We start from the raw sequence: 26,512 nt of genomic DNA, 5'->3' as shown, positions 1-26,512 counted from the left end.
GGCAAGAACACGCCTGTCTGTCTGCGGCTGTCTGTCACGGGCCAGAAGAGGAGTAGCGAAAAGAAAAATAGCGAAGACACACACAAAAAGAGGAAGGAAAGCGAAAGTTGACTCAAGCTCCTCGACGGCGAGACATGTGCGCGGATGGCAGGCTCGCGCACGGCCCATCTCGCGGCCGCTCGGCCGATCCGAGCCTTGTCCTCGGGGCTGCCGTGATCTGAGCGCCCCGGGCGCTTTTGACGAGATGGACAGCAAAGAGGAGCTGGAGGAGAGGCTGAGGAAGCTCGTGGTCAGGCTCAGGAACCCCCAGGAGGACAGGCAGCTCAACACGCTCGTCCAGATCCTGAAGGATCTTCTCTTCTTGTCTCACAGCGACTATGGTAGGCGACAGACAACTTGTGGCTGCAAGTTGAACATCATCTTCAACTAGCAGATCGAATGTTCAATTAGTCCCTCACAATTAGTCGTTTGGCTACTCCATGATTAGATCCATTGTCCATCGACTTCCAAGTGCCCAATAAGTACTTTGCTAGTAGAACCAATGTCCACGTCCCTTGACCGTCCAACTAGTCCAAACCCGGTCCTCAAGGACCGCTGTCCTGCTTGTTTTTGATGCTTCTGTTCTCCAAAACACCTGATTGAAGTGATCGGGATTGTTCCCGAGCTTCTGCTGAGCTGCAATCAAATCTGGATTTGAATCAGGTGTTTTGGAGGATGGAAACTTGAAAAACATGCAGCTTAGCAGCTCTTGAGGACAGAATGATTGTCAGGTATATACTAATCCCTTCAATTAATCTTTTTTTTAAATATATATACTGTCCAAATTGTCATTAATGACTCCATAGATCTCAGCTTAAGTCTGAATTTATGTCCAAGCCGTCCTGCCCTAATTAGTCTTTCAACTGCTCCTATTCCAGACAATATCTCGCTTTCTCTATTACTTTGCCTCCAACATTCGTCAGGTTGATGATTTCCAAGTGTCTTGTCCAACTAACTAGTCATTCGAATACTTTTGACTCTAATAAGTCCGATGTCCTGCAAATTCAGATGTCCAACAAATACTTCAGCTGCTTCTTTCCAAACAATAAACAATAAAGCCATTGTCCAAAAATGTTCTTCTAAGGCCAAAGTCCATCAGCTTCAAATGTCCAACAACTCCTTCCCTGAAAAAGACAATGTCCAAACAACCTCTAAAGGGACATTTTGGAGATATAATGTCCATTGTCAAATATCCTTTTGACCAATCCAAATCATCCTGAAACTACTCATTCTACAGTAGATCGAGTGTCCAACTACCCCAAATGTCCAACTAATGTTTGATTGTAAATTAGTGGCTTTCCCTAGTAAATCTGTTGTCCACTAATCTTCATTTGTAGGTCACTTGTCCAACTAGTCCTCGCAAGTACACTTTTCTGTCCAACTATCCCAAACGTCCACCTCCTCCTTCAATTGTAGATGAATGACTTCCCCAAGTAGCTCATATGTCCAACAACTGCGTCCTCGTACGTCAAACAGTTCGTCCAACCGCTCCTCCTGATTTTAATCATCTGTATTGCTTTTGTCTTCATATTAATGACACTTGAGAATCGTAGTGGAACTAAAACTGCGCAGGTTGAAGAACTGAAAGCTAGCATGCGGCCTCGCTTTGTTGCAGCGCGCCAGCTGTTTGCCGACAAAGACATCCATGAGCCCCTCATGGCCACGCTATCGTCTCACATGGACAGCAGATGTGTCCAGCAGGTACTTGAACGCACCGTCACGCAATCCCAAATATCACCCGGGCCAGGAGAGGCGCCCGTTACGCTCGCAACTCATCCTTTCGCCATAGGTGGGCTGGTCACTGCTGTGTCAGCTGCTGGAAACGTGTCCAAATATCCCGGAGCACTTGAACACATCTCACCAGTAAGCGCCTGCGTCCCACGCTCAATACGACTGCACTGACATTTATTTTGAAAATATGGACTTTCTCTTGTCGATATTGTGATGAATGCAGTAGGTTTTTCTAATAACACAGTGATCTTCACATAGTACTTTCTACTATTAATCATTAAAACATTAACAATACTATTAATCGTAATTTTTGCCACAAAAAAAAAAATAGCGGCCATCTATGGGCCACAATTAGCTCCCGGGCCGCACTTTGAACACACTCGTTTTATATTTGTGCCGGTTATTTATTGAAAGAGGCGTCATTCCTGTTATCCGTGTGTTTTATTGACATGCCTGTCAGGTGAACATCCATAAAGTATGCAGTTAGCTGTTGTAATTTCAATTACGAGCGCCTTTCAAATTCCTTATCATCTGACTTCCTCACACTTTCCTTTTGAGAAGCTGTTGCGCATTCCGAAAATCAACTGGCAGGTTTCGATATTGTCACACGTGTCAATACGGAACAGAAGAATTTGAAATGTTCAAGTCATAACTACATGAATGTGTGTTTGCCCTTGGTTTTTGCTGCAAAGTGGGGACCAAATCTTGGGTTTTGCTGTTTTTGTGGACCCCACAAGTTCAGATCTTTTTTTTTTTTTAGAGTAGAAGATATGAATCGGTTGAGGTTAGGTAGTTTATGTTCAAATCAAACCTACCAACGGAGTCGAGTAAGCATGGGCACAGGTAATGACTATTTTAAAGAGAGAAACAGAGCCATTAGTCAACCAAAAAAAAAACTTCTACGTAGCGTTTCACCTGTCTCCACTTCATCAGAGGTCTAGTCTTTTGAATGGTTTTTGTTGGGTTAAGGCAACCTAAAACGTTTAATAAACAACAAACAGGAAGGAAGACAAGGGCCTTTTACTCGCGAGGAGAGCGAACAGGAACCTGGACCTTCTTTGGGTTGGCCCAAGGTACAAAAGCCATTTTTACCCTGGAGGGTTTGGGGAGACATCTAGCAACAGTGTACACAATCAATTTATGATCATGGGAAATGCAGTTTACGAGTCCAGGCTGCTATCTTCTTCCTCAGGAAAATCAAGCGCGACCCAGTTCTGGTTTTGCTCTTTGGTCGGGGTCATGGCGCCTTTCTCTTTTTTACAGCTGCTTTCCTCTTCTTCATAAACAACAGTAACAGAAAACATTCATCCGTACTAATCTGCCTGTATACTTATTGCATAAAACAAATATGGGATAACCTATATACAATTATTCATACAGTTTTGTCCACATGTTTGGCCATTATGCGGGAGTACATCCTGTCTCCCGAAAATATGGTTCTTCCCAGTTGGTTCTCTCTATTTCCAACCTTGCCCCTTCGTTAAAATTCAAGCCACAGTGTGCGCGCGTGTGTGTGTGTGTGTGTGTGTGTGTGTGTGTGTAGGCACATCCTGAAAGTTCTGTCACAGTACCACGCAGACAGCCGGGTGAGCAGGGTGGCGCTTCGGGCCCTGGCCCTCCTTCTGCACTCAGGTACTTTCCTCCCGGGGACCAAACCGCCGCTATTTTTAGTCTATTCTTTTCAATTCATCTTTGCTTTAAAGTGCTTTCATTTTGCTGCAACGTTTGTTCACAAACATAACGCCGTAAGTGTTCATTTTTAAATCTGTTTTGTTTGCACGACTATAAATCGGGCAAATAGTACCAATAGTAGTGATGTTATTTCCTGTTATGCGCATGAAAAATTAGTTAAATAGATGTAGAGAAAAAAAAGAAATGTATTACATCAAATGTTAATCATTGCTTTTGTATTGTTGACAAATGATGTCGATTGCTTTTATCCGTTGTCCATTCTAAACTACAGACAAATGTTGCCCAAAAATGTCCCTTTGGACAAAATCCATATGCACAGACTAAATTTAGCATACTGTATTTTTAATAATTGGTTTTCAACATTCCCAATCACAAAACATGTTTTGACAGGTGCAAAGTACAATTAGGCCTCAAGCACTGTTGTTAAACCGCACAATTAAGGCTTGAGTAGCTACTTTGCAAATGCAATTAGCTTGATAGCATTTGGGAATTTTCCTTTTGTCAAGGTGCTTAAGTAAGAACGATAGCTTAATTCACGAGTGGAAATGTACAACTTTCTCACCATCTTAACTGACAGAAAACTTGCCACGGATGGGGGAAAAAAAAGCATTTTTACCCGCCATTCATTTGTTAGTAATAACGAGGCACCGGATTTTCGTCCACCAAAAATTTTCACCCGAAAATGGAAACCCCCCCAAAAAATGCATGTTCGGCTTTCAATCAAAACCAAAAGAGAGCCGTCACTTAGTAGGCAAGAAGAGGAAAGTATTTTAGTGGTTTGAGAAAAGAGGAGTGGCGAGCTTCCACTTCGTTCCTGGACTATCCTCGAGCCCCCCAAAAAAAGACCTACCGAATATGAATACAAAAAATGGCAAGGGCCGTGTTGCAAAAGCCAACTTCAAAATAAAACACCAAATAATACATGGTTGATTGACTGGACTCTTAAAAAAAAAACTTCAGTAATAACGTAAAAATACGTATTTGGGATTGAATGAGTTAATCAGTGGAAAGTTGTGATTTATTTTCAAGGTTGTGTCCTTGTCAAGGACCTTGTTTTTGGTATCCTTGGCTTGTTAGCGAGCTAACCCTAACACGTGACATCCTCACGACGTAGACGCCATGGCTCTGGTTTTACTGGAAGATGAGGAGGAGGACGCGTTGGGCCTCGCCGTGCAGGCCATGAAGGCTCTGGCCTCCAACGAGGAGGTGCAGCTCCAAGGCTGCCGAGTTCTGCAGGCGCTCCTTCATCGAGGTGGGCCCCAACTCATTGGTCGGCTTTTTTAGCTAAACAAACTTTTTTTTAAGGTTTTTGGTTGCAATTTGATTAAAGATTTGAAGTTTAAAGTCTTGATTTGCCTTGGCATTGAGGTAAACAGTCTTTTAACGTAATGAAGAAGTATTTTTTTCTTGTTCTTCAGCGAGTACTTTCCACAAATCGTATTCATCCGTAGTTTTTGATTGTCTATTCATAAAGTTGGACTTACTTATCTGATTGTTTTGGCGCACTCTCCTTTCATGCAGCTCCATCTAGTGGATGCATAATGCAACCCCAGCCACTACTGTAGCTTCTATTCTATGCGCCTTATAATGCGGTGTGCCTTATTTATAAAACCGTTTTAAAATAGGCCATTCTTTGAAGGTGTGCCTTACAATCCGGTGCACTTTATAGTGCGGAAAATACGGTATCTTAAAAATGATTTTTTTCCTGTTTTCCAATCACCTTTATTCTTAATTTCTAATAATATATTAATTAAGTGTGACTGACTTATCTGATTGTTTTGTTGACGACCCTTTTAGCGCAGCTTTATCTTCGGGATGCATAACACAACCCCGGCCACTGCTGTAGCTTCTATCCTATGCACCTTATAACGCGGTGCGCCACATATAAGTAAACTGTTGTTAAAATAGGCCATCAAACATTACAAAGAAAAGTACATTTAATTTTCTTATTTTAATCGGGAGGGTTAACTTTTTAAATACCAATCTATTCTGATGTTCCAGTAAATGACGAGCACCTGGTGGAGTTTGTGGAGACCCAGGACCACCTCGTGGTTCTCGCTGCCCTGCACGGGTTCCCCGACAAGCCCGAGTTGCTGCTGCAAGCCATGAAGGTTCTCCTTCCCCTTTGTAGACCCAGTAAGACCCTCCTCCATCATTAGCGCCATATTAGCATCATATATACAAATGATAGGAACTTGAAGTCCAGCCTGTCATTCTTGTTGTCTATTTATGTGAGGTTGCAAAATCATCTGACATTTACTCGCCTGATGTACAATACGTTGTTTTCGTTTGCCGCTTGGCATCCATGCAAAGAAAGTTGGCTCGCAGTCAGCCACGTCACTAACAAAACATCCGAGGCAAACAATTAGGGCTCGGCTTTTATTCAGAGTGCATCTGGCGCGAATGTGGCAAAGCCTGATTTTCACCACTTTGACTTTTGGTGGACTCGTCTCTGCCAAAATGACTTGATTGGCTTCTGTGTCCGCCGCACATGCTGGCGTGTTGACATTGTGATGATTCTCACACGCGCACACACACAAAATGAGGATTTGTTTTGCTTTGTTTTGAATGACAGCTCCACAGAATGGCCTCATTCAAAAAAAAGAAGCTATCCAATCTAAGTTCATGACTAAAGTTGGGCAGTATGGCTCAAAATATGTACAATGTTGTCACTGCTTTCATGTAATCTTAAAAGCCTATGGGAAAATTCATATTAATGTCTTCTTGCAGGCAGTAACGTGGAGATGTTAATGTCCGGCAGCGCTCGTTGCTATTGTGCGATCATCTCGGCCATGGACGCCTTCCCGCAGGACGAGGATCTCCAGGAGACGGCGTGTTGCCTGTTTCGAAGGTTCACTTCAGGTATCTATCTATCTATCTATCTATCTATCTATCTATCTATCTATCTATCTATCTATCTATCTATCTATCTATCTATCTATCTATCTATCTATCTATCTATCTATCTATCTATCTATCTATCTATCTATCTGTCTGTCTGTCTGTCTGTCTGTCTGTCTGTCTGTCTGTCTGTCTGTCTGTCTGTCTGTCAATGCTAGCTAACGTTTTATCTATCTATGCTGGCTAGCTAACGTTTTATCTATCTATATCCATCTCTATCTATCTATCTATCTATCTATCTAGCTAGCTAGCTAGCTTTATCTATCTATGCTCGCTAGCTAGCAAGCTAAATTTTTATCTGTCTATCTATCTATGCTAGCTAGCTATGATATATCTATCTATGCTTGCTATCTAGTTGTCTTTTTATCTATGCTAGCTAGCTATGGTTTTATATATCTATGCTAGCTAGCTAGCTAGCTAACTTTTTATCTATCTATCTATCTAGCTAGTTATCTAAGGATAGATCTTGTGATAAATGTTTGTTTCACTTGACAGGCCTGTTCATTGGAATTGATTTGTTAGCATGTGAATGTGCATGAATGGGTGTGTGCATGTTTGTTGACCACGTAGAGAGCTACTACAACATCCTGGTGCTGAACGGCGTGGCCCGGGTGATGGTGAGGGCCTGCCAAACATTCCCTCGCAATGCCACGTTACAGGCCGCCGCCCTGTCCTGCCTCGCAGACCTCAGTAAGGACACACGCACACAAATTAATCTCATAAATCTATTTTCCTTACATTTTTACATGCACAAACACAATTTAACGTTGCGCTTTTTAGCTTCCAGCATGGTGCAAAGTAGAGCGGCGGCCGAGCAAGGCTTGGAGGACGGCGAGGCGGAGGAGAACCGTGGGAGCGGCTCGGCACGTGTGGACGACTTGGACCTGGGCCTGTGCTGGATGGGGGTCTGCTGCACGGCGCTGGAGCTCCACGCCGCGGAACCGCATGTTCAGGTTGGACCTAGCGACTCCATCTTTGAAAAGGAATCGAGTGTGGAGATCTCCCATCGATCTTTGCAGGAAGCTGCATGCTGGGCCATTCACAGTCTGTTGGTCCACGGAGCTGGAAGGAGGCATCCCGAAGAGGACCGGGATGATCGGTATTCTACAGCAGTCATTGTTTATTCATTATTTTCATTATAACGCAATTTAGTAATAAATTGGTTTTTGTTCCAATGCATTTGCTCTTAATTTGGAAAGAAAGCTACCATGCCTGTCACAACATTAAAAATCCTTAAATTTGATTTCCTGCTACAGAATCCTGATTGAACTCTTACATACTCCCTGAAGTGCCTTTGCGTACTCCCATTTAAGAACCACTGCCAATATTACATACCGTACTTTCCGCACCATAAGGCTCACCAGATCATAAGGCGCACCTTCAATGAATGGCCTGTTGTAAAACCTTTTTGTATATAGGTCGCAGTATAAGGCACATAGAATAGAAGCTACAGTAGTGACTTAGGTTGCGTCATGTATCCACTAGATGGAACTAAAGTGAATATCAACAAACAATCAGATATTTCAGTCAAACCTTTCAATCAGAAACATATACATAATATATAGGACACACACCACATTATAAGGCGCATAGAATAGAAGCTACCGTTTTAGATGTGCCTTAAAGTGCGGAAAACACGGTACACTAAATGGACCTAAGACTTTTTTTTTTTTTTTTTCGTTACCCGACACTGAGTATTCCGTCCCAATTTATGAACAAGTTTTGAGTGTGCATCTCTTTTCAGGACTCCTGTTCACAGACAACTGATGGCAGCCATGTTGCTTCACTCCTCCTCGACTCGCGTATTTGAGGCTGCCACCAGCGCCATCGCCACGCTGGTCAAGCAAACTCGTAAATTTAAAATTTATTCATACCGAATTTATACAGTCTGCACAACTATGAAGTGAAAGTCCTCCCAGTTCGTAAGGCAACATCCACATCATAAAAGTGACTGAGAATGTTTCCAGGAATGCCTTCTTAGATAACGCTAAATAGTTAAATTGTGAATGTATTCACGTCTCTTCAATAAACCAATCAGTTCAAGCAGTTTCACATATTTTTACAATGTCCTAAAAAGTTTGAGAACCCCCGATTTCAAGGACCATCTTCTCTCGCTGTTTCAGCTCAGATGCGTTCCACGCTGCTGTCCAGCGGCCTCCACGTCAACGTGGCGGAGATGATGAAGAGGCACCCCGCCTCGGTGCGGGTGTCGCTCAGCGCCTGCCGCCTGCTCAGCCTCCTCTTCCAGGGCCGGACCGCCGGCCTGGATGAGCTCAACATGGCCGTGGGTCAGATCCTGAGCGTCATGAAGGTCCACAACTTCCAGCCGGAGGTTCAGCTGGAGGCTCTGCGTGCCAGCCTGGTCTTCTTCTATCCAGGTATCACGCGGTCGGCAGACCCGACGCCCAAACGAGCCTGCCGACTGATTCGAAGGTAAACTTTTCCAGATCGGAGCTTACGAGAGCACGGCGCCTCGGTGGCGGACCCTGACATGGCTGACGTGTCCCTGAAGGTCCTGAAGAATCAATGTGTAGTGGAGGGAGCGCATGCGGTCTACCTGGAGGTCCTCAACAGGGTACGAATGCTGCAGAGTCATGTCATCTGGCACAATAATACAGTGGAGATAGGATTGATTCCAGTTTCTCCCCCGTGAGGGGGATGCACAAGTACTCTCTTATCTGTGTCCCGATACTTTTGTCTGTACACTCCCATAATGGGTATCAGTACCCCTAGGGGTTTGTGAAGACACTTTCACAGAGTATGTAAGACTTTAATTCATATGGTTTCTGCAGGCATTCATGTTTTGAATGCCATTAAATTTTCTTTTTAAAATAAGAGCAAATGATCTGGAACAGGAAGTAATTTGTTGCAAAATTTTGTCATAATGACTCCTTTGCAAAGCGTTCAAAGTTTAATAAGTCAGACATATTTATGTCCTTTATTTCACCTCTGTGCTAACTTCATTAATTTCGGAACTACATTTGTAGTGGTATATCTAGGTATATTTTATCAAGCAACTCCGCAGTACAGTGTGTAACATTATCAATTTTATTTCTGTTTTTTTTTTGTTTTTTTTTTCCGCGTGTGCGTGTAGTTCATCAGGTGTCCGACCATCCAGGTGTGCGGCTTGAAGGTGCTCTCCGCTTTGGCCGACTGCTCAGGCGCAGTGGACCTGCTCTGCCAACAGGGGGCGATTGACACAGTGCTCCACACGCTGCAGATGTTTCCGCGGGATCGAGGTGTGTTCGTCATATTGCTGGTCTTGAAAAAAATAAAATAAAAAGAAAGATAATCTGTAAAAATCCATGTTTTCATGTGTCCTCATCATCCTGCAGAAATTCATTACTGGGGTCTGACTCTGCTCAGCTACCTGGTAACCAAGAAAAAACTCTCCAGGATGATCGTTCCCGTCTTGGCTTCGGTCCTGGTAGCCTCACTGGGCCAGTACCAGGAGGATCATGAGTTACTGCTCAAGGTATCCAACCTCAAAGTCCATTTTTTACTTTGAGTGTTTGTTTAGCTTCAACTTGTCTGTTTTGTTCCTCTTCTCGAGCTTCACAAGTGTTTTCATTAATTTACTTTCTAGCATTTAAAATGAAAAATATCGCATTATCCCAAAGTTTTCTGGCGTCCGTGCAGTGTTTTCAGGTGGCGCTGAGGATGCTGGATGCCTGTTCGGGATCAGCCGGCGAGCTACAGAGGGAAGACTTTGACCGGCAAATATTCCAGCATCTCCGAGAGTCCGACATCCCCGAGCGCGGCAGGAATCCGGTATGTCCGATCCGAGTTGCCATTTCGACACCGAAACGGACGCCCCTCGTTCAGTCCCTGCTTTCGAATCGTCAGCTGCGTCGGTCCGCGTGCTTGGCGCTGTCCAAGATGTGCGCCAACTCGGAGCTGCACTACAGCATGCTGGAGAAGGCGTGCGAGGACGGAGACACCGTCATGGCGGAGTGTCTCATCGAGCTCGGCGCCGACGTCAACAAGAAGACCAAAACGGAGTCCCTCATCTACCGGGTGGGTCGTCGGCTAACTTGTCGGGGCGCGGCCGATGCTGAGCTCCGCCTCCGCGGGCTCTGCGTCGCAGGTGTGCGAGAAGGGAGGCCCCCTGGAGCTGGTGGAGCTGCTGTTGAGCCAGGGCGCCCACGAACAGCAGCTGCGCCGGGCCCTGGCCGTCAGCGTCAAGCGCGGCGACGGGCCCATGGTCATCCAGCTGCTGAGCCGCTTGGGTCTGGACCTCAACAATAACGCCTTGTGTCTCGGGGGCTTTCGCCTGGGCCGCCTGGACGCCGCCTGGCTCTGCCCCCTGCTGGCCCACAGAGGCGGGGCGCACAGTCGCCGCTACAGCGCCGGTAAGAAGGCCGCAACGTTAGAAACACAGTTTTAGGGATGTCGTCGGTTTAGCGCTTCGCGTTTTCGCTAGGTTTTGCAGGAGAACCCTGAAGAAAAAACTCTAAACACCAGATGTGTTTTGTGTATGGAAGGCAAAGGAGCTAGCTTGGCCCGCTACATCCACTCCTTACAGCGCTCCAGAAGCCTGGGAGCTCCCCTCAAGTCTCCGGGGGAGCCCTGCCTGACGTCCGGCTACATCTCGGACGAGAGCGACGACTCCAGCTTCAGCTTCCTCTCCGTGGATGAGGGCCTCTTCCTGGACGACATGGAGAGCGACGGTGAGGACGTCGTCGGTCCGCGTCGGGCTGACGTCTTTTTGATCATTCTGTGTCGTTCAGGGAGCGATTCGCTGGCGGGGCTCACCCTGAAGCCCCACAACAACTCCACAGAGGAACTGAGGGGGGGTTCCTTCAAGAGAAACTACGGACGCCGCAGACACGCCAGTGCAGAGGTACTTTCATTTTTGTATTCCCGCTTTGTTTATTGGTGCCTGCTTCGTGTCAGTTTTGACCAATTTGGGCCGTTGGTCTTGATACATCTTACGAAAAAAACACTAGAAGTCTAAAAATGACTGTAGAGGCTCAAAACGGACTTATTTGATCGTAAATCAATTGATAATCTTTGCGTCTAACGGGATGGTTGAACGTTTCTTTCCCCAGAGTGGTCCAATCGACAGCGAACACACGGAGCACGCAAACAAACGATATGGAGGACATCCGAAAAGTATCCGTACGCTTTCAAAAATAAAAATTCAGCATCAAATTGTGACCAATGAAGAAGAGTGGAGTCGGGTTCCAAACCCTCTGCGACCGGCTGTATTTTGTGGTTGTTAGCGTTCGGTTCTCTGGAGAGCTCCTCGGCGCTTTCCAAGGAGAAGGAGCGGATCCGCCTGCTGGACTTGTCGGGCAACGAGTTGGACTGCCTCTTGTGCCTGATGGACCACGGGCCGGTTCAGCGGCAGCTGGCTCATCTCCTGAGATTGGACCTGAGCCACAACGTCCTGCTGGAGTTTCCCCCCGCGCTCTGTCAGGTGACCATCCAGTACCATCTAGTAGACGGCAGGACGATGAAAATGGACAATCGGTGGAATTTTGCGGCAAAATTTGGTGGAAAATTTGGGGAATTATGGTAGCAATTGAGCTGTTGAGTCACCATCCCGCACCTGCGTTCCAGAGCTTGAGCAGCCTGACCCGACTGGACTTGCAGGGCAACCAGCTCCAATCCCTTCCGTCGGAGCTCTTGGCATTGCCGGCGCTGGCCGCGCTCAACGTGTCGCGCAACTGCGTGGGCCCGCAGCTGTCTTTGGACGCGGCGGTCGCCTGCCCGTCGCTGCGCCAGCTCAACTTGTCCTTCAACAAGCTGACGGCGTTCCCGCGCCAGCTGGGCCGCGCCGCCCGGAACCTGGAGGAGCTGCTCATGGAAGGGTAGGCGAACTGATGGGAAAATCAAACTTCACGAAGCACTTGTGGTGCTCTTGATTTAAAGATGAAGACCAGTGCTGAGGAAATGCATTACAAGTCTACTCATTCAATCCCAAAGTCGTATTATGACGTTTTTTTTTTTTCCGAGTCCCAACATTCAATCCCAGTTTTTTTTTCCCCCCAAATGTTCAAGTGAATCAGGAAGGACCTAAAAAATTAATCAAATAAAATAATGAATTTCCATTATACGGGTCCTTTACATGAAGAGTGCCATCTAGAGGAGTCCAGAAATATCACAAGTGCTTCATGAAGCTTCATTTAGTCATCTCTAGCTAGGAACAGTACGGAGGCATTGTAGAGCCACTAAGGAAGTTCCAATCTTCATAATGCCGCCTCAAAAAGTTTGAATTTCCATAATACAGGCCCTTTAGATCAAGACTTTCATCTAGAAGTGCTTCATGAAGCTTCATTTAGCCATCACTCGCCACAAGCAGTCTGGGGGCGCTGTAGAGCCGCTACGAGGGCGTTCTATCATCGGTGAAAGTTCATAATACGGGCCCTTTAGATCAAGAGTGCCATCTAGAGGAGTCCAAAAATATCACATGCGCTTCATGAAGCATCACAAAGCTGGGACTTGTGAAGCAAGTTGACCATGGGCTGCCATCTTCAGGAACAACATGGCGGAGCTCTCCATGCCGCCGCCGCAACTCCCCGACATCAAACTGCTGGACGTGAGCAAGAACGCCGTGACGGACGTCTGGCCCGGCTTCCTGGCGGGCTGCCCCAAGCTGGAAATTTTCAACGCCTCCTCCAACAAAATAAGTGAGGCACTGAATCTGCGAGAAGAAGTGCGGCGCCATTCTGCCTTTCACTAAGATAATTACCGCCTGCAGGTTCCTTGGCACAGCTGCCACCAAAACTCACCACTTTGAAACTCGCCAACAACAATTTCAGCGCCGTTTCCGACGCCATCCTGCGCCTGCCCAGGTACCCAATGCCCTAGAAAAACTTCCTTGACCTTTTGACACCTGACATGATTGTTTTCATCTCATTTAGCGTGTCAGTCAAATGTTTGGAAACACCTTCCATTTCGTTGCAAATACCCTAATTCACAAAATATAGGACCCACCTGTGTATAGGACACGCGCTTAATTTACACCCCCCTCCCCAGCTTGAGATCAGTGGACATGAGGACCAATCACATCGCGGTATTACCGGGCCCGGGCTCATGGGCGTCCAGTAACCTGCGCGAGCTGATGTTCAGCCACAACAACATCGGCGCGCTGGATTTAAGCGGGCCGGTCCACAAGTGGACCGGCCTTGAGAAACTGCACTTGAGCAACAACGACCTCGCCGAGGTGAGACCAGCAGCTTCAGCAACAGAACCCGAAGATCCGAAAGCGATGGTTTTGCTGTCGTCAGATCCCGCCTCAGGTGGGTCTGCTGGAGGGTCTGACTTCCCTGGACGTGAGCCGCAACGCCGGCCTGCGCTCTTTCCCTGACGAGATGGGCCGGCTGGGCCGCCTGTGGGACCTCCCGCTGGACGGCCTGCGACTCCAGCTGGACCTCAAAATGATCGGAAGCAAAACCAAAGACATTGTCAGGTAAGAAGATAAACACACTTGACTCCCGAACAGGCATGACTCAACGATAATACGACCAGATATACGGTATCGCAAGTGCTTGCAGAGTTGACTCAACAACTCAGCAACATCACACCGTCAGAATCTGATATTCAGAACCAATCACCTCCCAGCATTTCTTGAGCCAGCTCCTCGTTTTTCAGGTTTCTTCAGCAGCGTCTCAAGAAGGCGGTTCCGTATTACCGCATGAAGCTCATCGTGGTCGGAAACGCCGGCAGTGGGAAGAGCAGCCTGCTACGGAAGCTGATGAAGATCAAGCGGCCGCAGCAGACGTCCTCCAGGCGTGCGGGCGGCTCCGCCGTGGACGTCCGCGACTGGACCATCAGGGAGCGGGACAAGAAGAAGATGGTGCTGAACGTATGGGACTTCTCGGGTGCGGCTCCTTCTCGTGCTGGGACAGTGGACGCAAATGAATAGGCCGGCTCTCGAGAGGACATATCGTAATATTTTCTGCAATTGCAATTTGCCGACAGCCCGGTTCAAATCTGGATATTTCACATCTGTGAATATGTAAATCTGAGTCCCGGGAGTTTTATTTTGATGGCTCCGCCCCCTTCAGGTGGCGACGAGCTGTGCAGTTCGCAGCTCCTTTTCCTGTCCTCCCGAGCGCTCTACCTGGTGGTGCACGACCTGAGCAGAGGGGCCCAGCAGCTGGACGCTCTGAAGCCCTGGCTCTTCAGCATCAAGGTAGCTGCAATTAAGCGCAAACTTTAATCCTCAAAAAGCCGTTTTGATTGTCTTCCACAGAACAAAAGACCCTGGGAGCCATAAAAAACTTTTTACATCTGAAATGAAGATAACACTGTCTGTAAAAAAATATATGTGCCTATGTCAGAATACAAATATGTAATTTGTACGTTTTTGTACAGTACGTTTTTCTTTTCAAATTAAGAGCAAATTAATTAGAACATGAAGCAACTTATAGATTCTTGTCTGTTTTGTTTCCTGTCCGTCACAAATATGTGTCATGTGATTTCACAAAACCAGGCGTATGTCACAGAGATTAGTTTTGAATTTTTGATGAAAATATGACATTTCAACAATGTCTGTTTCGAGATTTGGCAGCATTCAAATTGCTGTAACTTTCTAAAATTTGCTGTATAGATTATTTTAAAGAAAATCAAGTGTGGAATTGTTCATCTTGTCATAGGCGGTGGCGCCGCAGTCACCCGTCATCCTGGTGGGAACGCACATGGACGTGAGCGACGACATGGCGTTCCAAGCCTGCCTCACCAAGATCCGCGAGGAGCTCCTCAAGCACCAGGGCTTCCCGACCATCCAGGACTACTTCACCGTGTCGGCCTGCGAGGACTCGGACGGCGTGGTCCGACTGCGCAAGGCCATTGCCAAGGAGGCCAACGACTTTAAGGTGCTTCCGCGCCCGCGTGGTCCAATCCTGACTTGCTTTCTTCTCCACTGCACTGGCCTTTATTTTTAAAGCAGGAACCATCTAAAAAAATACAACAAACAGCACATGTGCTTCATGAAGCTTCATGAAGCACATGTGCTGTTTTTGAATCCTCTAGATGGCACTCTTCACTTAAAGTGAAGAGTGTTCTTCATGAAGCTTCATGAAGCACTTGTGCTGTTTTTGAATCCTCTAGATGGCACCCTTCACTTAAAGATGCAGTGGAAATTGGATACCTCTCCACTGCACTAGCCTTCATCTTTAAAGCCGGAGCACCATCTAAAGAAAGCAAACAAACATCGCAAGTGCTTCATGAAGCTTCATGAAGCACATGTGCTGTTTTTTACTCCTCTAGATGGCACTCTTCACTTAAAGATGCAGTGGAAATGGGATACCTTTCTCCTGCACTTGCCTTCAGAGCATTATCTAAAGTGGTAAAACAAAAAATATCACAAGTGCTTCATGAAGCTTCACGAAGCCTCCCATTCTGTCTCTTCCCAACCGACAGATCCAGGGTCAGCCCGTGATGGGCCAGCTGGTTCCCGACAGCTACGTGGAGCTGGAGCGCCGGCTTCTCCAGGAGAGGAGCAGGGTTCCGGCGGAGTTCCCCGTGCTCACGCGGCACCAGCTGCTGGAGATCATCCAGGAGAGTCAGCTGCCGCTGGAGGAGGCGGAGCTTCCCCACGCCATCCATTTCCTCAGCCAAGCCGGTCTGTGTCCGATTGCTAACAATTAGCGCATTAATGCATGCAGGTGTTTAAAGCAGGTAAAGGGATAGTCCACTTATTTCATTCATTGTTGAGCCATGATTGGCCGAGCCGGATGTCATTCTACACAAGACGTTTTAATGGCCAAATTAAGTGGACTGTCCCCTTAAAAAGCGTCAAATAAAATAAAAACACTCTCATTTTGTCTTTCTTTGCATGCGCTTCAGGGATCTTAATGCATTTTGACGATCCCACCCTCCAGCTCCACGACCTCTTCTTCATCGATCCGCAGTGGCTCTGCAATGTCCTCTCGCAGGTTTGTTCCACTGAAAAATGTATTTCAGATGATTAAAAAAATAAATAAACAAAAAACAGGTGAATATATCGGTAAATAAATCTGTATTACCGACCCTTTTTGTTTTTCCAAGAAATAGACAAATCATTTCCTTTCTTTGTGGTTTCTATGCCATCAAAAAGGACATTGACGCCATCTGCTGGCAGGAAAGGATTCATGCCAGCAGATGGCGCCACAGTCCTTTTGTTTCTCCAATCTTGTTCTTTCACAGAGCCAATACTTTGTCCACTCGATCGAGAAGTTATTCATTTGTTTTTATTTATTATTGTGACTTATTGGGCGCTCTTTTGCAGAAGCTAACCCCGAATGATGACTGGAAGCAACGGCAAGGAGTTATTCAGCGTTCTGCAGTGGAAGATTTTCTCCTGGAGACCAAATGTTTCCCCGCCAATCACGCCACGCACTACTTGCAACTTCTGGAGAAGTTCCTGATTGCGCTGCCCTGTGGACGAGACCGCCTGCTCCTGCCCAGCAGGTACACACGCTTTGGAAGATACGCATCATGAGGTACACTCCCATCATCCATAAATTTTGACCCAAATGGGGCTTTTTCATGTTTGAGATCAAAGGAAAAGCATACAAAAACATGAGGGAGGCTAAAATATTGTATGGATTGTCAAAACATGACGACTTTTAATATGCAACGCTGGCGTCCCTTCTAAATGCTTGCAAACCGGAGGTCGAGAGCTACAACCTGTAGGTGTCAAATTTAGCCCATGTCGGGCTCATTTACTGCCATTTAAAATTGCAAATATTGTCAATTTGGGATATATTCAAGATCCTATGCTTTATCATGCATTTCCCCAATTTTTGTATGACTCCAACTCCAACTCGCGAACGGGGGGAGCAGTCGAAATTTTTGTGTTGACACTCCAAAGCTACCAGGAGGCGCTAGGGGGCACCTTATGACATTCCGAGACTTCCATGATTGGCTTAGCCTGGACTCCCATAATGCGAAAGTCTTCTCCTCTTTTATTCATGAGATTAGAGTTGACATTATAGCAAGGACAGTTTCTGATAGTAGGGGATGTATGTACAAATCCTTTCACTGTCAGTCCATGTAATAACTGCTATCTTCTTTCCCATACTGTTCCGCCACGCGATTAGGTAGCAATGCCTGTGATTAGGTCACAGTGCCTGCTTTCTACTTAAAGCTGCAGGCGACATGTCGTCTCCTCACACTTTATTCACAAACAACCCCAACAGAAAATATCCATGTCTACCCATATACATGTTGCAAAAACAAACATGGGATAACCTATATTTAATGATTCTAACACTGCCCATTTCTCCAGTTTAGCTACGGAGAAGCCTAGCATGGAGCTTCCTCACTGCGAGAAGTCGGAGGTGATTGTGCGAGAGTACGAGATGCCCTACTTTCCCGCAGACTTCTGGCCGCGGCAGATCAGCCGCTTGCTGGAGGTCTCGGCTTATTTGCTCCACGGGCGAGGTAAACGGGCCGAGCCACGCCCCTCTCTTCTTGCCCCGCCTCGAGTTGCCTCACCTCTACCTTTGTGCGCTTTCCTAGAAAAATCCTGCTCGCCCCAACAAGCGTGCTGGAAGCGAGGCGTGCACCTGAGTTGGTCCAATGAGGCCTACTGCCTGCTGGAGGCGGCGTCCACGCACGAGGACGTCTCTGCTATCCTCCGCATCACCGTGCCCTGCTCGCGTAAAGGTACGCGTGCTGCAAATTCACATCAGGAAATTGTCTTCCAAAGTAAAGGCGGACCTTTGCAAATAGTGACGGGAAAATGAAGCTTCATGAAGCACTAGAAAGTCCTAAGTGCTTCATGAAGCTTCATTTGAGTCCCATGTTTTCACCCCTCTAGATGGAGCTCTTGCTTCAAAGAATAAAAGCCAACTCAGCATTCCACTTAGGCAGCGTGAGAATTGGTGGCCATCTTTGTGGAATTTTGCACCCCAAATTTGGAAATGCTTCTACCATACTCCATTTTTTGAGGGCATTTTTCCACACGCGGACGGCATTTCTCCCGGCAGGCCGGGTGCTCCTGGGCCAGGTGGTGGACCAGGTGGACTCCCTGCTGGAGGAGTGGTTCCCGGGCCTGCTGAACACGGACGTGCACGGCAGCGGGGAGGCCCTCCTGAAGAAGTGGGCTCTCTACAGCTTCCGGGACGGACACGAGTGGAGCAAGATGCTGCTGGAGGAGCTCTTTGTCCATTTCGAGCAGGGTGCGTGCCCGATTCAAAACCCGGACGCCAAAGTGTAAGAAATGCTTGCTTGTCCCTTCAGACTTTCTTCTGGTGAACCCCGAGGACCCTCGCTGCACGCTTCCGATCTCCCAGGTGGCCCCGGACGTGGTTCTCAGCGACCAGCCGGCCGGGACCATCCTGGACGCTGACGAGCTGCACGTGGACCTCTCCAAAGCCAACCTCCTCGGTGAGAAACCAGAACGGAACGAAAACGCACCGCCGATGCCGACTTTAAAATCAACTTTACCATAGCAATTAATATAATGTTACAAATGCTTTGGTTTGCTTTTATTTTGAATTTTTTTCCGGCCGTCTTGACTCATCCTGCCGTCAGCTGCGTCTAGCAAAAATTAGCCGCTAGCTAGCAGTGCTTGATGGCTCAATGTGGGCTTGGTGAAATCCCCTCAGATGACTTGTCAAAATTTTATGGACGTAAATGATCCCAAAAGACACTCTTGCCGTTTGTACCGATCACTTTTCATTTTGACTCGTCTGACTCGACTCATCTTTTTAGTTCCGTTCGCGCCTGTCACAAATCGACGCAAACAATACAACATTTCATAAAATCATGTTTAATCTCCAATTCGGGGAGCTAAAAAATAATTAGGTGAAATAATCAGGTAACAATGAGCCAGGAAGTAAAGAAGCAAGAAAAAAAATTCCTCAGGAGCTCGAGAAGAGGAACAAAACACACAAGTTGAAAGTAAGCTAACACTCAAAGTAAAAAGTGCACATTTCTACCAAATTGGACTAAGTTTTATATCAGTGTTTGCTATATTGTGAAGATGATGACAGATGCTACATGGAAGTTGATTCTATTTTGATAAATTTTGCTGCTTTGTTTTTATTTGTCAAAAATGGAGCGAAAAAAAAAATCTCATCTGGTTCCCGTAGAATCTTGAGACGTCTAATCGCAGTAGCGCTCATGGTAGCGTTTGACCCGACAGGGGACGGCGGTTTCGGCACGGTGTACCGAGGCGTCTACAAGAAGGAGGAGGTGGCCGTCAAGCTGTTCAACAAGCACGCGTCGGAGCTTTACGTCCACAGGCTCCTGAGACAGGAGCTGGCGGTGCTGGGGCGCCTGCGTCACCCCAGCCTGGTGGGCCTCCTGGCGGCCGGCTCGGCTCCGCACGTCCTGGTGATGGAGCTGGCCACGCGGGGATCCCTCGACTCCCTCTTCCAGCACAAGAGAGGAAGCCTGAACGGGAAGCTCAAGCACAGGATCGCCTTGCACGTGGCTGACGGATTACGGTAAGCAGTGGGGGAGAACAAAAACGGGAATGGACGTCCTTGGCGCGGAACGTTCGGGTCGGAAAAAAGTTTTGCTTCCCAGTCACGAGGCGGTCCGCCGCGTCCCGTCAGGTACCTGCACTCGTGCATGATCGTCTACCGAGATCTGAAGCCTCACAACGTGCTCCTGTTCAACCTCAAGACGGACGCCGACGTCATCGCCAAGATCACCGACTACGGCATCGCGCAGTACTGCTGCAGCATGGGGGTCCGCGGCTCCGAGGGCACGCCAGGTCAGATCCGCCCTGCCGCGCTTGCGTCCGGACTGTGGTGAATCGCTTCGCAAATTTTGGGGCGCTTGCATTTTCTTTGGCGCTGCTGCGACACCCCGAAAATTTAGATAGACATTCTTATGGTTGTACAAATCAGAAAAAAATCCCAGAAAAATTGCGACACTAATGACAATTTGCATCCTCTGCTAATTCCTCTTAGCCTGTCTATGACATTTTTCATTATATGTTAGCATTAAGCTAGCTTGTTTTGCTAGCCAAAACGAAAGTTGCGCATTTTTTTTTAATATATGTTTGATTTTTTTTGTTTTGTTTTATGACTCAGTTTTTTTTATTATTACGATTTAACTTCAAATGCATTCTTTTTTAATACTCTCCAAAATAGAGACAAATTCACTATTAATCATAAAGAACTAACATTACTATTAATCATAAATATTTCAAGTTATTCATTCATTAAAAAATTCTGCTCATTTTGATACTTTACAAAATCATCTGATGTGCCCTATAAAGCACATTTGCAGGCCAGAACCGTTTTTTTGGAGCTGCTTTTCTGGTGGCATCACTCGGCTTATTTTGACCGGCAACTTCAGAAAATAGAAAAATTGCATCACTAATTTGTACGAAGTAAAAGAAAATAATGGCATACAATACTTTACCAAAGGATGGACCGGAAAGTTACTTCGAGGTCCAATGAATTTGCTCTTAATTTGAAAAGTACCATTCCCGGCATTAAAATCAAACCAAATCAACTTCATCCTGCACCTTAGCGCTAGCACGCTAACCGCCAATCCGGCGTCCAGGTTTCCGCGCGCCGGAGGTGGCCCGAGGCAACGTGACGTACAACCAGCGGGCGGACGTCTTCTCCTTGGGGCTGCTGCTGTACGACCTGCTGACGGGCGGCGAGCGCATCTGCGACGGCGTCAAGTTCCCCAGCGAGTTCGACGAGGTGGCCGTGCAGGGAAAGCTTCCGGGTAAGCGCAAAGGCCATCCCGTCGCCGGCTTTGAGCGCCTCTCCTCGCAAACCGTGCCGAGCGGCTCGCGCGTTGCCGCCGCAGATCCGGTCAAGCACTACGGCTGCCCCCCGTGGCCCGCCCTCCAGGATCTGATCAAGGAATGTCTCCAGGTTCATCCTCACCATCGCCCCACGTCCCAGCAGGTGACAATTGTGCTGGTATCTCTGGGTGTATTTTATTCAGCGCCTTAGAATCTAGATCGTGTAGCGTCATTCGTCTCATTTCTGGCTGATCTGCCGTGAAAATTGCATCACTAACGATAATGCGCAAAACCTAACGATTTTGGAACCGCATTTACGGCGGTATCTCTAGGTGTATTCGACTAAATTCGACACTAAAACCAAGCTAAATCGTGTAACGTCATCCGTTTTATTTCTGGCCAACGGCAATGCGCAAAAGAGTCAAACGTACCAAATTTGGAACTGCATTTGTGGTGGTATGGCTAGGCGTATTTTATTTAGCATCTTCGAAGCTAAATAGTGTAACATCGGCCGTTTTATTTCCTGGTTCGCCCGCCAGAAAAATTGCATCGCTAACGACAACGTGCATCCACATAAAACGTAACAATTTCGGAACTACATTTGTGGTGGTATCGCTAGGCGTATTTTATTTAGCATCTTCGAAGCTAAATAATGTAACATCGGCCATTTTGTTTCCTGGCTCATCCGCTGGAGAAATTGCATCGCTAATGACAATGTGCATCCATATAAAACGGAAAAATTTTGGAATGACAATTTTTGTGGGATCTCTAGATGTATTTTCTTCAGCATCTTAGAAGCTAAATCGTGTAGCATCATTTGTTTTACTTCTGGCTCGTCTGGCAGGAAAATGGCGTCACTAACGACAACGTGCATCCACATAAAACGTAAGCATTTCGGAACTACATTTGTGGTGGTATCGCTAGGCGTATTTTATCCAGCACAATATGAGCTAAATCATTTATCATCATCCGTTTTGTTACTAGTTTGTCTGCCAGGGAAATTGCGCCGCTAACGACAAGGTTCAGCCACACAAAACGTGACATTTTTTGGACCACATTTGTGGTCGAGAACCTTAGAAGCATTTTTTTCAGCTAATTTTCAAACGGTTGCTAACGACCTCCTGCGAAAAGAGGGAGCTTTCCAATGACGGGCGGCGGGGGTTGGGCTCAGGTGTTTGGAAAGCTGAACTCGGGCGAGATGCTGTGCGCTCTGAGGGAGCTGGCGCTGCCCAGGCCCGTGCAGGCCGAGTGCGTGGCGGTGGGCGCCGGCGCCGTCTGGCTGGGGGGAGGCGGCAGCACGCAGAGGACGGGAACGCTCACCGCCGTGGACCTCCGCTCGCATGGCGTCTCCACGCAGGTACGCCGCGCGACTCGCCATCGTTTTCACAAAATGTTTTTGTATTCTCTATATGCTAATCGTGGCTAAACATTTTTTTTTTTCATTTCTTTCTAATTTGGAATTTTCCGGAATTTTTTAGTACATACTGTACATACTTTTTCATGGTTTATTTGAATGTAATGATTTTTTTACATGGATTTTTTTTTTACATGAATACTTGATGGGCTTTTGTTTATTTTCTAAAATTAATTGGGCTGCATTGTTTTCTTGTATTTATCTGATTATGTGTGCAATCAGGAGGTGGGCAGCAGTCCGGTTTTGTGCCTGGCGGCGGTGCGGATCCCGGGCCGGGCCTCCGATTGGCTGGTCGCCGGCACGCAGTCGGGCTCGCTGGCGGTCCTGGGCGGCGAGGACGCGTCGACGCGCTTCCGCTTGCGGGACGTCAGTGACGCCGTCACCTCCCTCTACTTTCACGAGACCCCCCCGCGCCTGTGAGTGCCCACAAAGTATAAAATACTTTTCTCAAAAAAAAAAAAAAAAAACTATGACAAATCATTTGAAAGGAGGACATTCATGTATCAATAGAGCTTTTTTTTAAAATAATGTAGTTAGTTGGAAAGGAAACTAGTTAATTAGATAGTTAGAATGTAAGTAAGTTAGAAAGAAAATAAGTTAGTTAGTAGTTAGCTAGTTAGAAAGGAAAGTGATAGTTAGTTAGTTAGTTAGTTAGTTACTTTCTAACTAACTAACTAAGTTAGAAAGTAAGTAAGTTAGAAAGAAAATAAGTTAGTTAGTATTTAGCTAGTTAGAAATGAAGTGTTAGTTAGTAAGTTAGTAAAAAAATAAGTTAGTAGTTAGCTAGTTAGAAAGGAAGTGATAGTTAGTTAGTAGTTAGTTAGTTAGAAAGTAAGTAAGTTAGAAAGAAAATAAGTTAGTTAGTATTTAGCTAGTTAGAAAGTAAGTAAGTTCGAAAGAAAATAGTATGTATTTAGCTAGTTAGAAAGGAAGTGTTAGTTAGTTAGTTAGTTAGTTAGTTAGTTAGAAAGTAGGAAGCAGTACAAAATGTATCTAGTCCTACCACTTATTTTCTATATTTAACTCCCCTCTTGTCAGAAACACTTTTGATTATTATTAGTATTATTTTTCAGTCATATTACACGCAAATAACAGTAATTGTCTATTCTTTTTTGTAGTTCCTCATTTTTTTAGACCAGGCAAAATAGGGTAACCGATACCAACCCAAATTTGCCCGATACCGACACCTCGGTATCAGTACGTGCTCATCCTTATTATATAATTCCAATAACATGCGTAAAGACATTTGAACAAAGAATGGTAGTTTGTATTTATAATATTTTGTTTTCGACCATTATCTTACCGACAATTGATAAAATCGGTTATTGATATCCTTGACTCCTAATCACCGGTATCGTATCGGCGATGCGATGAACCATATCCGTCTATATCTGCTTTGCTTTGGGATTCATTGTAAAATATACTCTTTGTTTTGTTTCTTTTTTTTCAAGGCAAATGAAAAACTACTTGCTGGTCGGCACCGCTGACGGCATCCTCACCATTTACGAAGATTCGGCGCTTAAGGTTTGATCACACAAGTATTTATTTTTTCCATCTATAACCCGATGGCATTTTCCCTCTTGCCGTCCGTCAGGAGTCGGGTCAGCCGCTCAAGTCGGTGGTCCTGGGCACGGTCAACACCCCGGTGGTGTGCCTAGGCGCGTCCTCGTACTCTCTGGACGCCCGCGGCCTTTGGGCCGGCTGCGCCACCAGGATCCTGTCCTTCGGCGCCCATTACGACGTGAGCCGGAGCATCGACACCCGACGCGCCCTCGCCCTCCCGTAAGTCCGCACCGCGCCGCACGTCGCCCCTCCCTTCACAAAGAGTACAACCAGAATGATGTGGAAGAATATGAGCCAAAAACGGGCAAAATACTGCATGAGTGTTATTAACTCATTCAATGCCAGGGACGGATTTTCACGTTTTTTTAGAGTTTGAACATTCAATCAAGAAAGTATCGATTTAATACTTAAGTATTTGGAAATTAATGTTCTTCATATACTTAAATATCAATTTGATACTTAAGTATCTGGGATTTAATGTCGGGACGTCCTTAATAAACGTGAAAATACGTCGCTGGCATTGAATGAGTTGATTTTTTTCCTTTGTAAATTCTCAGGCATCATCCCGGCGGCGAGGCCAGCGTGTGGCGCATGGCTGTGGATAAGTACGCGTACGTCAGCAAAGCCGGCATGTCCACCATCGAGGTTTGGGACAAGAGAAGCGAGCGCCTGCTGGACTGCATTGACTGCGCCCAAATCATCAGGTAAACCATAAGGGATGATTTTTCAGCTGACGCGGGCTGAATAATGCAGAGGAAGAGTCCAAACTGGGACAATAAACACATGCCAAGTTAAAATTCAGTATGCCAAGCTGCAACAGTTTAGAATTTGCAGCATGGTCGTATTTTGAACTTGATTATATAATTAAGGTGATGTTTCAACACCCTAATGTTTTATTTTCAATGCTTCCTCCTTTAATTTCACAGAGAAATAATGGAAAAAGTTCCGTAATGGTACCATGAATGCACAAAATTGCCTACTAAGTCCTAGTGTCCTCAGTAGAGGACATCCTGGCATTTCCAGTGATGTCTCATGTGTTTGCGTGGGATGCGATTCACTTTGCTGTCCTGCCGAGACAAAACGGACACAACGGTGGACACGAATCAACAGGATGGCTCTCGGCAGGATACGATTGCCAATCTTAACGTGCGTCTTATCCCCCCAATCCCAGAGAGCAGTGCGGCTCCGGCGGAGGGTTCCCCGAGGCGGACGCGCCCGCCGACGGCTCCCCGTCCTGGGCCCGCTGGGCGCGGGTCAAGTCCCTGCTGATCGGGCCGGGCTCGTCCGCGCTGTGGGCGGGTCTTCGAGGTGGCCACCTGCTGCTCCTGGAGCTGGGAAACAAGCACGGCGCGCTGCGCGTCATCTCGCCCCGGTGCCACTCGCTGCGTTGCGTTTCCTCGGCATTCATAGGTGGATCTTTCTTTATTATTCTATTATTTTACTCCTGCAAGTCAACCTATTCATTTGTGTCCACTCTCGTGTCCGTTTTGTCTCGGCAAGACGACAAATTCTTCTCCAAGAACATAATGGCCATCCAGGCAGTCCTGTCCGGTGGTTAGGTCATGGTGTCTCCTTTCTTCTGGCGCTTGTTCCTTCCACAAACTAGGTTAAACTGCTAAATAAATGCTTTGCAATACAATAAGAATAAACGTGGGATAGCCTATGTACTTTTAGTCTAAAATAGACCAAAAAAAACACCCGAGAGCGGACACAAATAAGTTGCCCTATTAGCTACACCCGCAGCTTCTATCAAACTTTCACTTGCTTCAACTAATGCATTCTCAGAGACGCTGAACTGGAAGAACGTGGTCCTGGTGTTGGGCAGAAGACTCCCGCGGGACAAGAGCGAGTGGGGTAAGTGAGGGCGGATGGTCAGGATTCAAGGGGTGGAGCCACACTCACACGCCATTTAAACGTGCTTGTTCCGTGCGCAACCCCAGATGCCCAGTCCGTTCTCATGGTGTGGAGCAGCACGCTGCCCTCCGAGGTCAAAGACTTGAACAAACACGCCGAGAGGCGGGAACACATCGCGGCAAGGATGAGAGAGCGATTATACAATCAGGACTGAAAACAAAGGTTCCATTATGTCTTATTTCATTTGCTTCCTTTCAATATAAAAAAAAAAAATATATATATATATACTGTATATATATATATATATATATATATGTATATATGTATGTGTGTGTGTGTGTGTCTAAATGTAGTTTTTTCTTGATTTTCAGAACGTTGGTGGTAAAGGGATGAAGTCGACTTCCGCGATTTCTTGAATGACTTAAATTTGGATCAAATGTTGAGAAGTTCTGCTGTAGCAAATGAAAACAGGAGATTTATTTTTTAAAGGGACAAAAGTGATGTACATCAGGGCCCGCGATAGCAAACGTTTTTAGCTTCCGCGCAAAAGACAAGCAGCGTTAGCATTAGCTACAATGCTAATTAGCCGTTTGAAGCCATGAGACCGACTGAATAAACACTACGCCATTTTTAATGGAAGGACCTCCAGTCTTGTTTTTTGGGTG

The 26,512-nt window shown here is 46.4% G+C and overlaps 1 protein-coding gene across 3 annotated transcripts; it reads left to right on the top strand.

Annotated features, from left to right (window-relative positions):
* The first annotated feature begins 6 nt into the window (after window positions 1-6).
* lrrk2 (leucine-rich repeat kinase 2) lies at window positions 7-26,475 on the top strand. 3 transcript variants are annotated; one of them, XM_088417984.1, is made up of 50 exons: window positions 7-380; window positions 1,655-1,740; window positions 1,829-1,902; window positions 3,314-3,402; window positions 4,577-4,714; window positions 5,464-5,598; window positions 6,193-6,324; window positions 6,934-7,053; window positions 7,144-7,316; window positions 7,383-7,462; window positions 8,108-8,214; window positions 8,487-8,741; window positions 8,811-8,938; window positions 9,458-9,602; window positions 9,699-9,838; window positions 10,003-10,134; window positions 10,210-10,380; window positions 10,451-10,715; window positions 10,848-11,033; window positions 11,094-11,206; window positions 11,415-11,484; window positions 11,589-11,785; window positions 11,929-12,179; window positions 12,847-12,998; window positions 13,070-13,163; window positions 13,348-13,534; window positions 13,599-13,780; window positions 13,963-14,192; window positions 14,379-14,506; window positions 14,970-15,188; window positions 15,736-15,937; window positions 16,162-16,250; window positions 16,583-16,764; window positions 17,585-17,739; window positions 17,818-17,964; window positions 18,288-18,479; window positions 18,541-18,687; window positions 19,448-19,751; window positions 19,863-20,023; window positions 20,824-20,994; window positions 21,079-21,179; window positions 22,188-22,373; window positions 22,653-22,846; window positions 23,882-23,954; window positions 24,025-24,212; window positions 24,551-24,697; window positions 25,165-25,403; window positions 25,779-25,847; window positions 25,934-26,069; window positions 26,219-26,475. In XM_088417984.1, the coding sequence occupies exons 1-49, from the start codon at window positions 245-247 to the stop codon at window positions 26,059-26,061; spliced, it is 7,590 nt and encodes a 2,529-aa protein (XP_088274110.1). In that variant the 5' UTR covers window positions 7-244; the 3' UTR covers window positions 26,062-26,069; window positions 26,219-26,475. The 3 variants fall into 3 exon arrangements, with proteins under 3 accessions (XP_088274110.1, XP_088274109.1, XP_088274108.1); XM_088417983.1 differs by having other exon boundaries at window positions 132-380; window positions 10,003-10,380; window positions 16,586-16,764; XM_088417982.1 differs by having other exon boundaries at window positions 132-380; window positions 10,003-10,380.
* Window positions 26,476-26,512: the final 37 nt, after the last annotated feature.

Source organism: Hippichthys cyanospilos, chromosome 6 (genome assembly GCF_059441005.1).
Source record: "Hippichthys cyanospilos isolate Australia breed blue-spotted pipefish chromosome 6, RoL_Hcya_1.0, whole genome shotgun sequence".
In the NCBI taxonomy this organism is placed as follows: domain Eukaryota; kingdom Metazoa; phylum Chordata; class Actinopteri; order Syngnathiformes; family Syngnathidae; genus Hippichthys; species Hippichthys cyanospilos.
Note: the sequence above shows the minus strand (reverse complement) of the source record. Positions and strands in the feature narration are given on the sequence as shown.

Excerpts from the sequence above, each read along its gene's own strand:
- lrrk2 (XM_088417982.1), top strand. The coding sequence starts at position 245 with ATGGACAGCAAAGAGGAGCTGGAGGAGAGGCTGAGGAAGCTCGTGGTC. Across the intron at positions 12,999-13,069 it reads CGCCTCCTCCAACAAAATAA|GTTCCTTGGCACAGCTGCCA; the intron begins GTGAGGCACTGA and ends TACCGCCTGCAG. Across the intron at positions 18,688-19,447 it reads CTCCAAAGCCAACCTCCTCG|GGGACGGCGGTTTCGGCACG; the intron begins GTGAGAAACCAG and ends TTGACCCGACAG.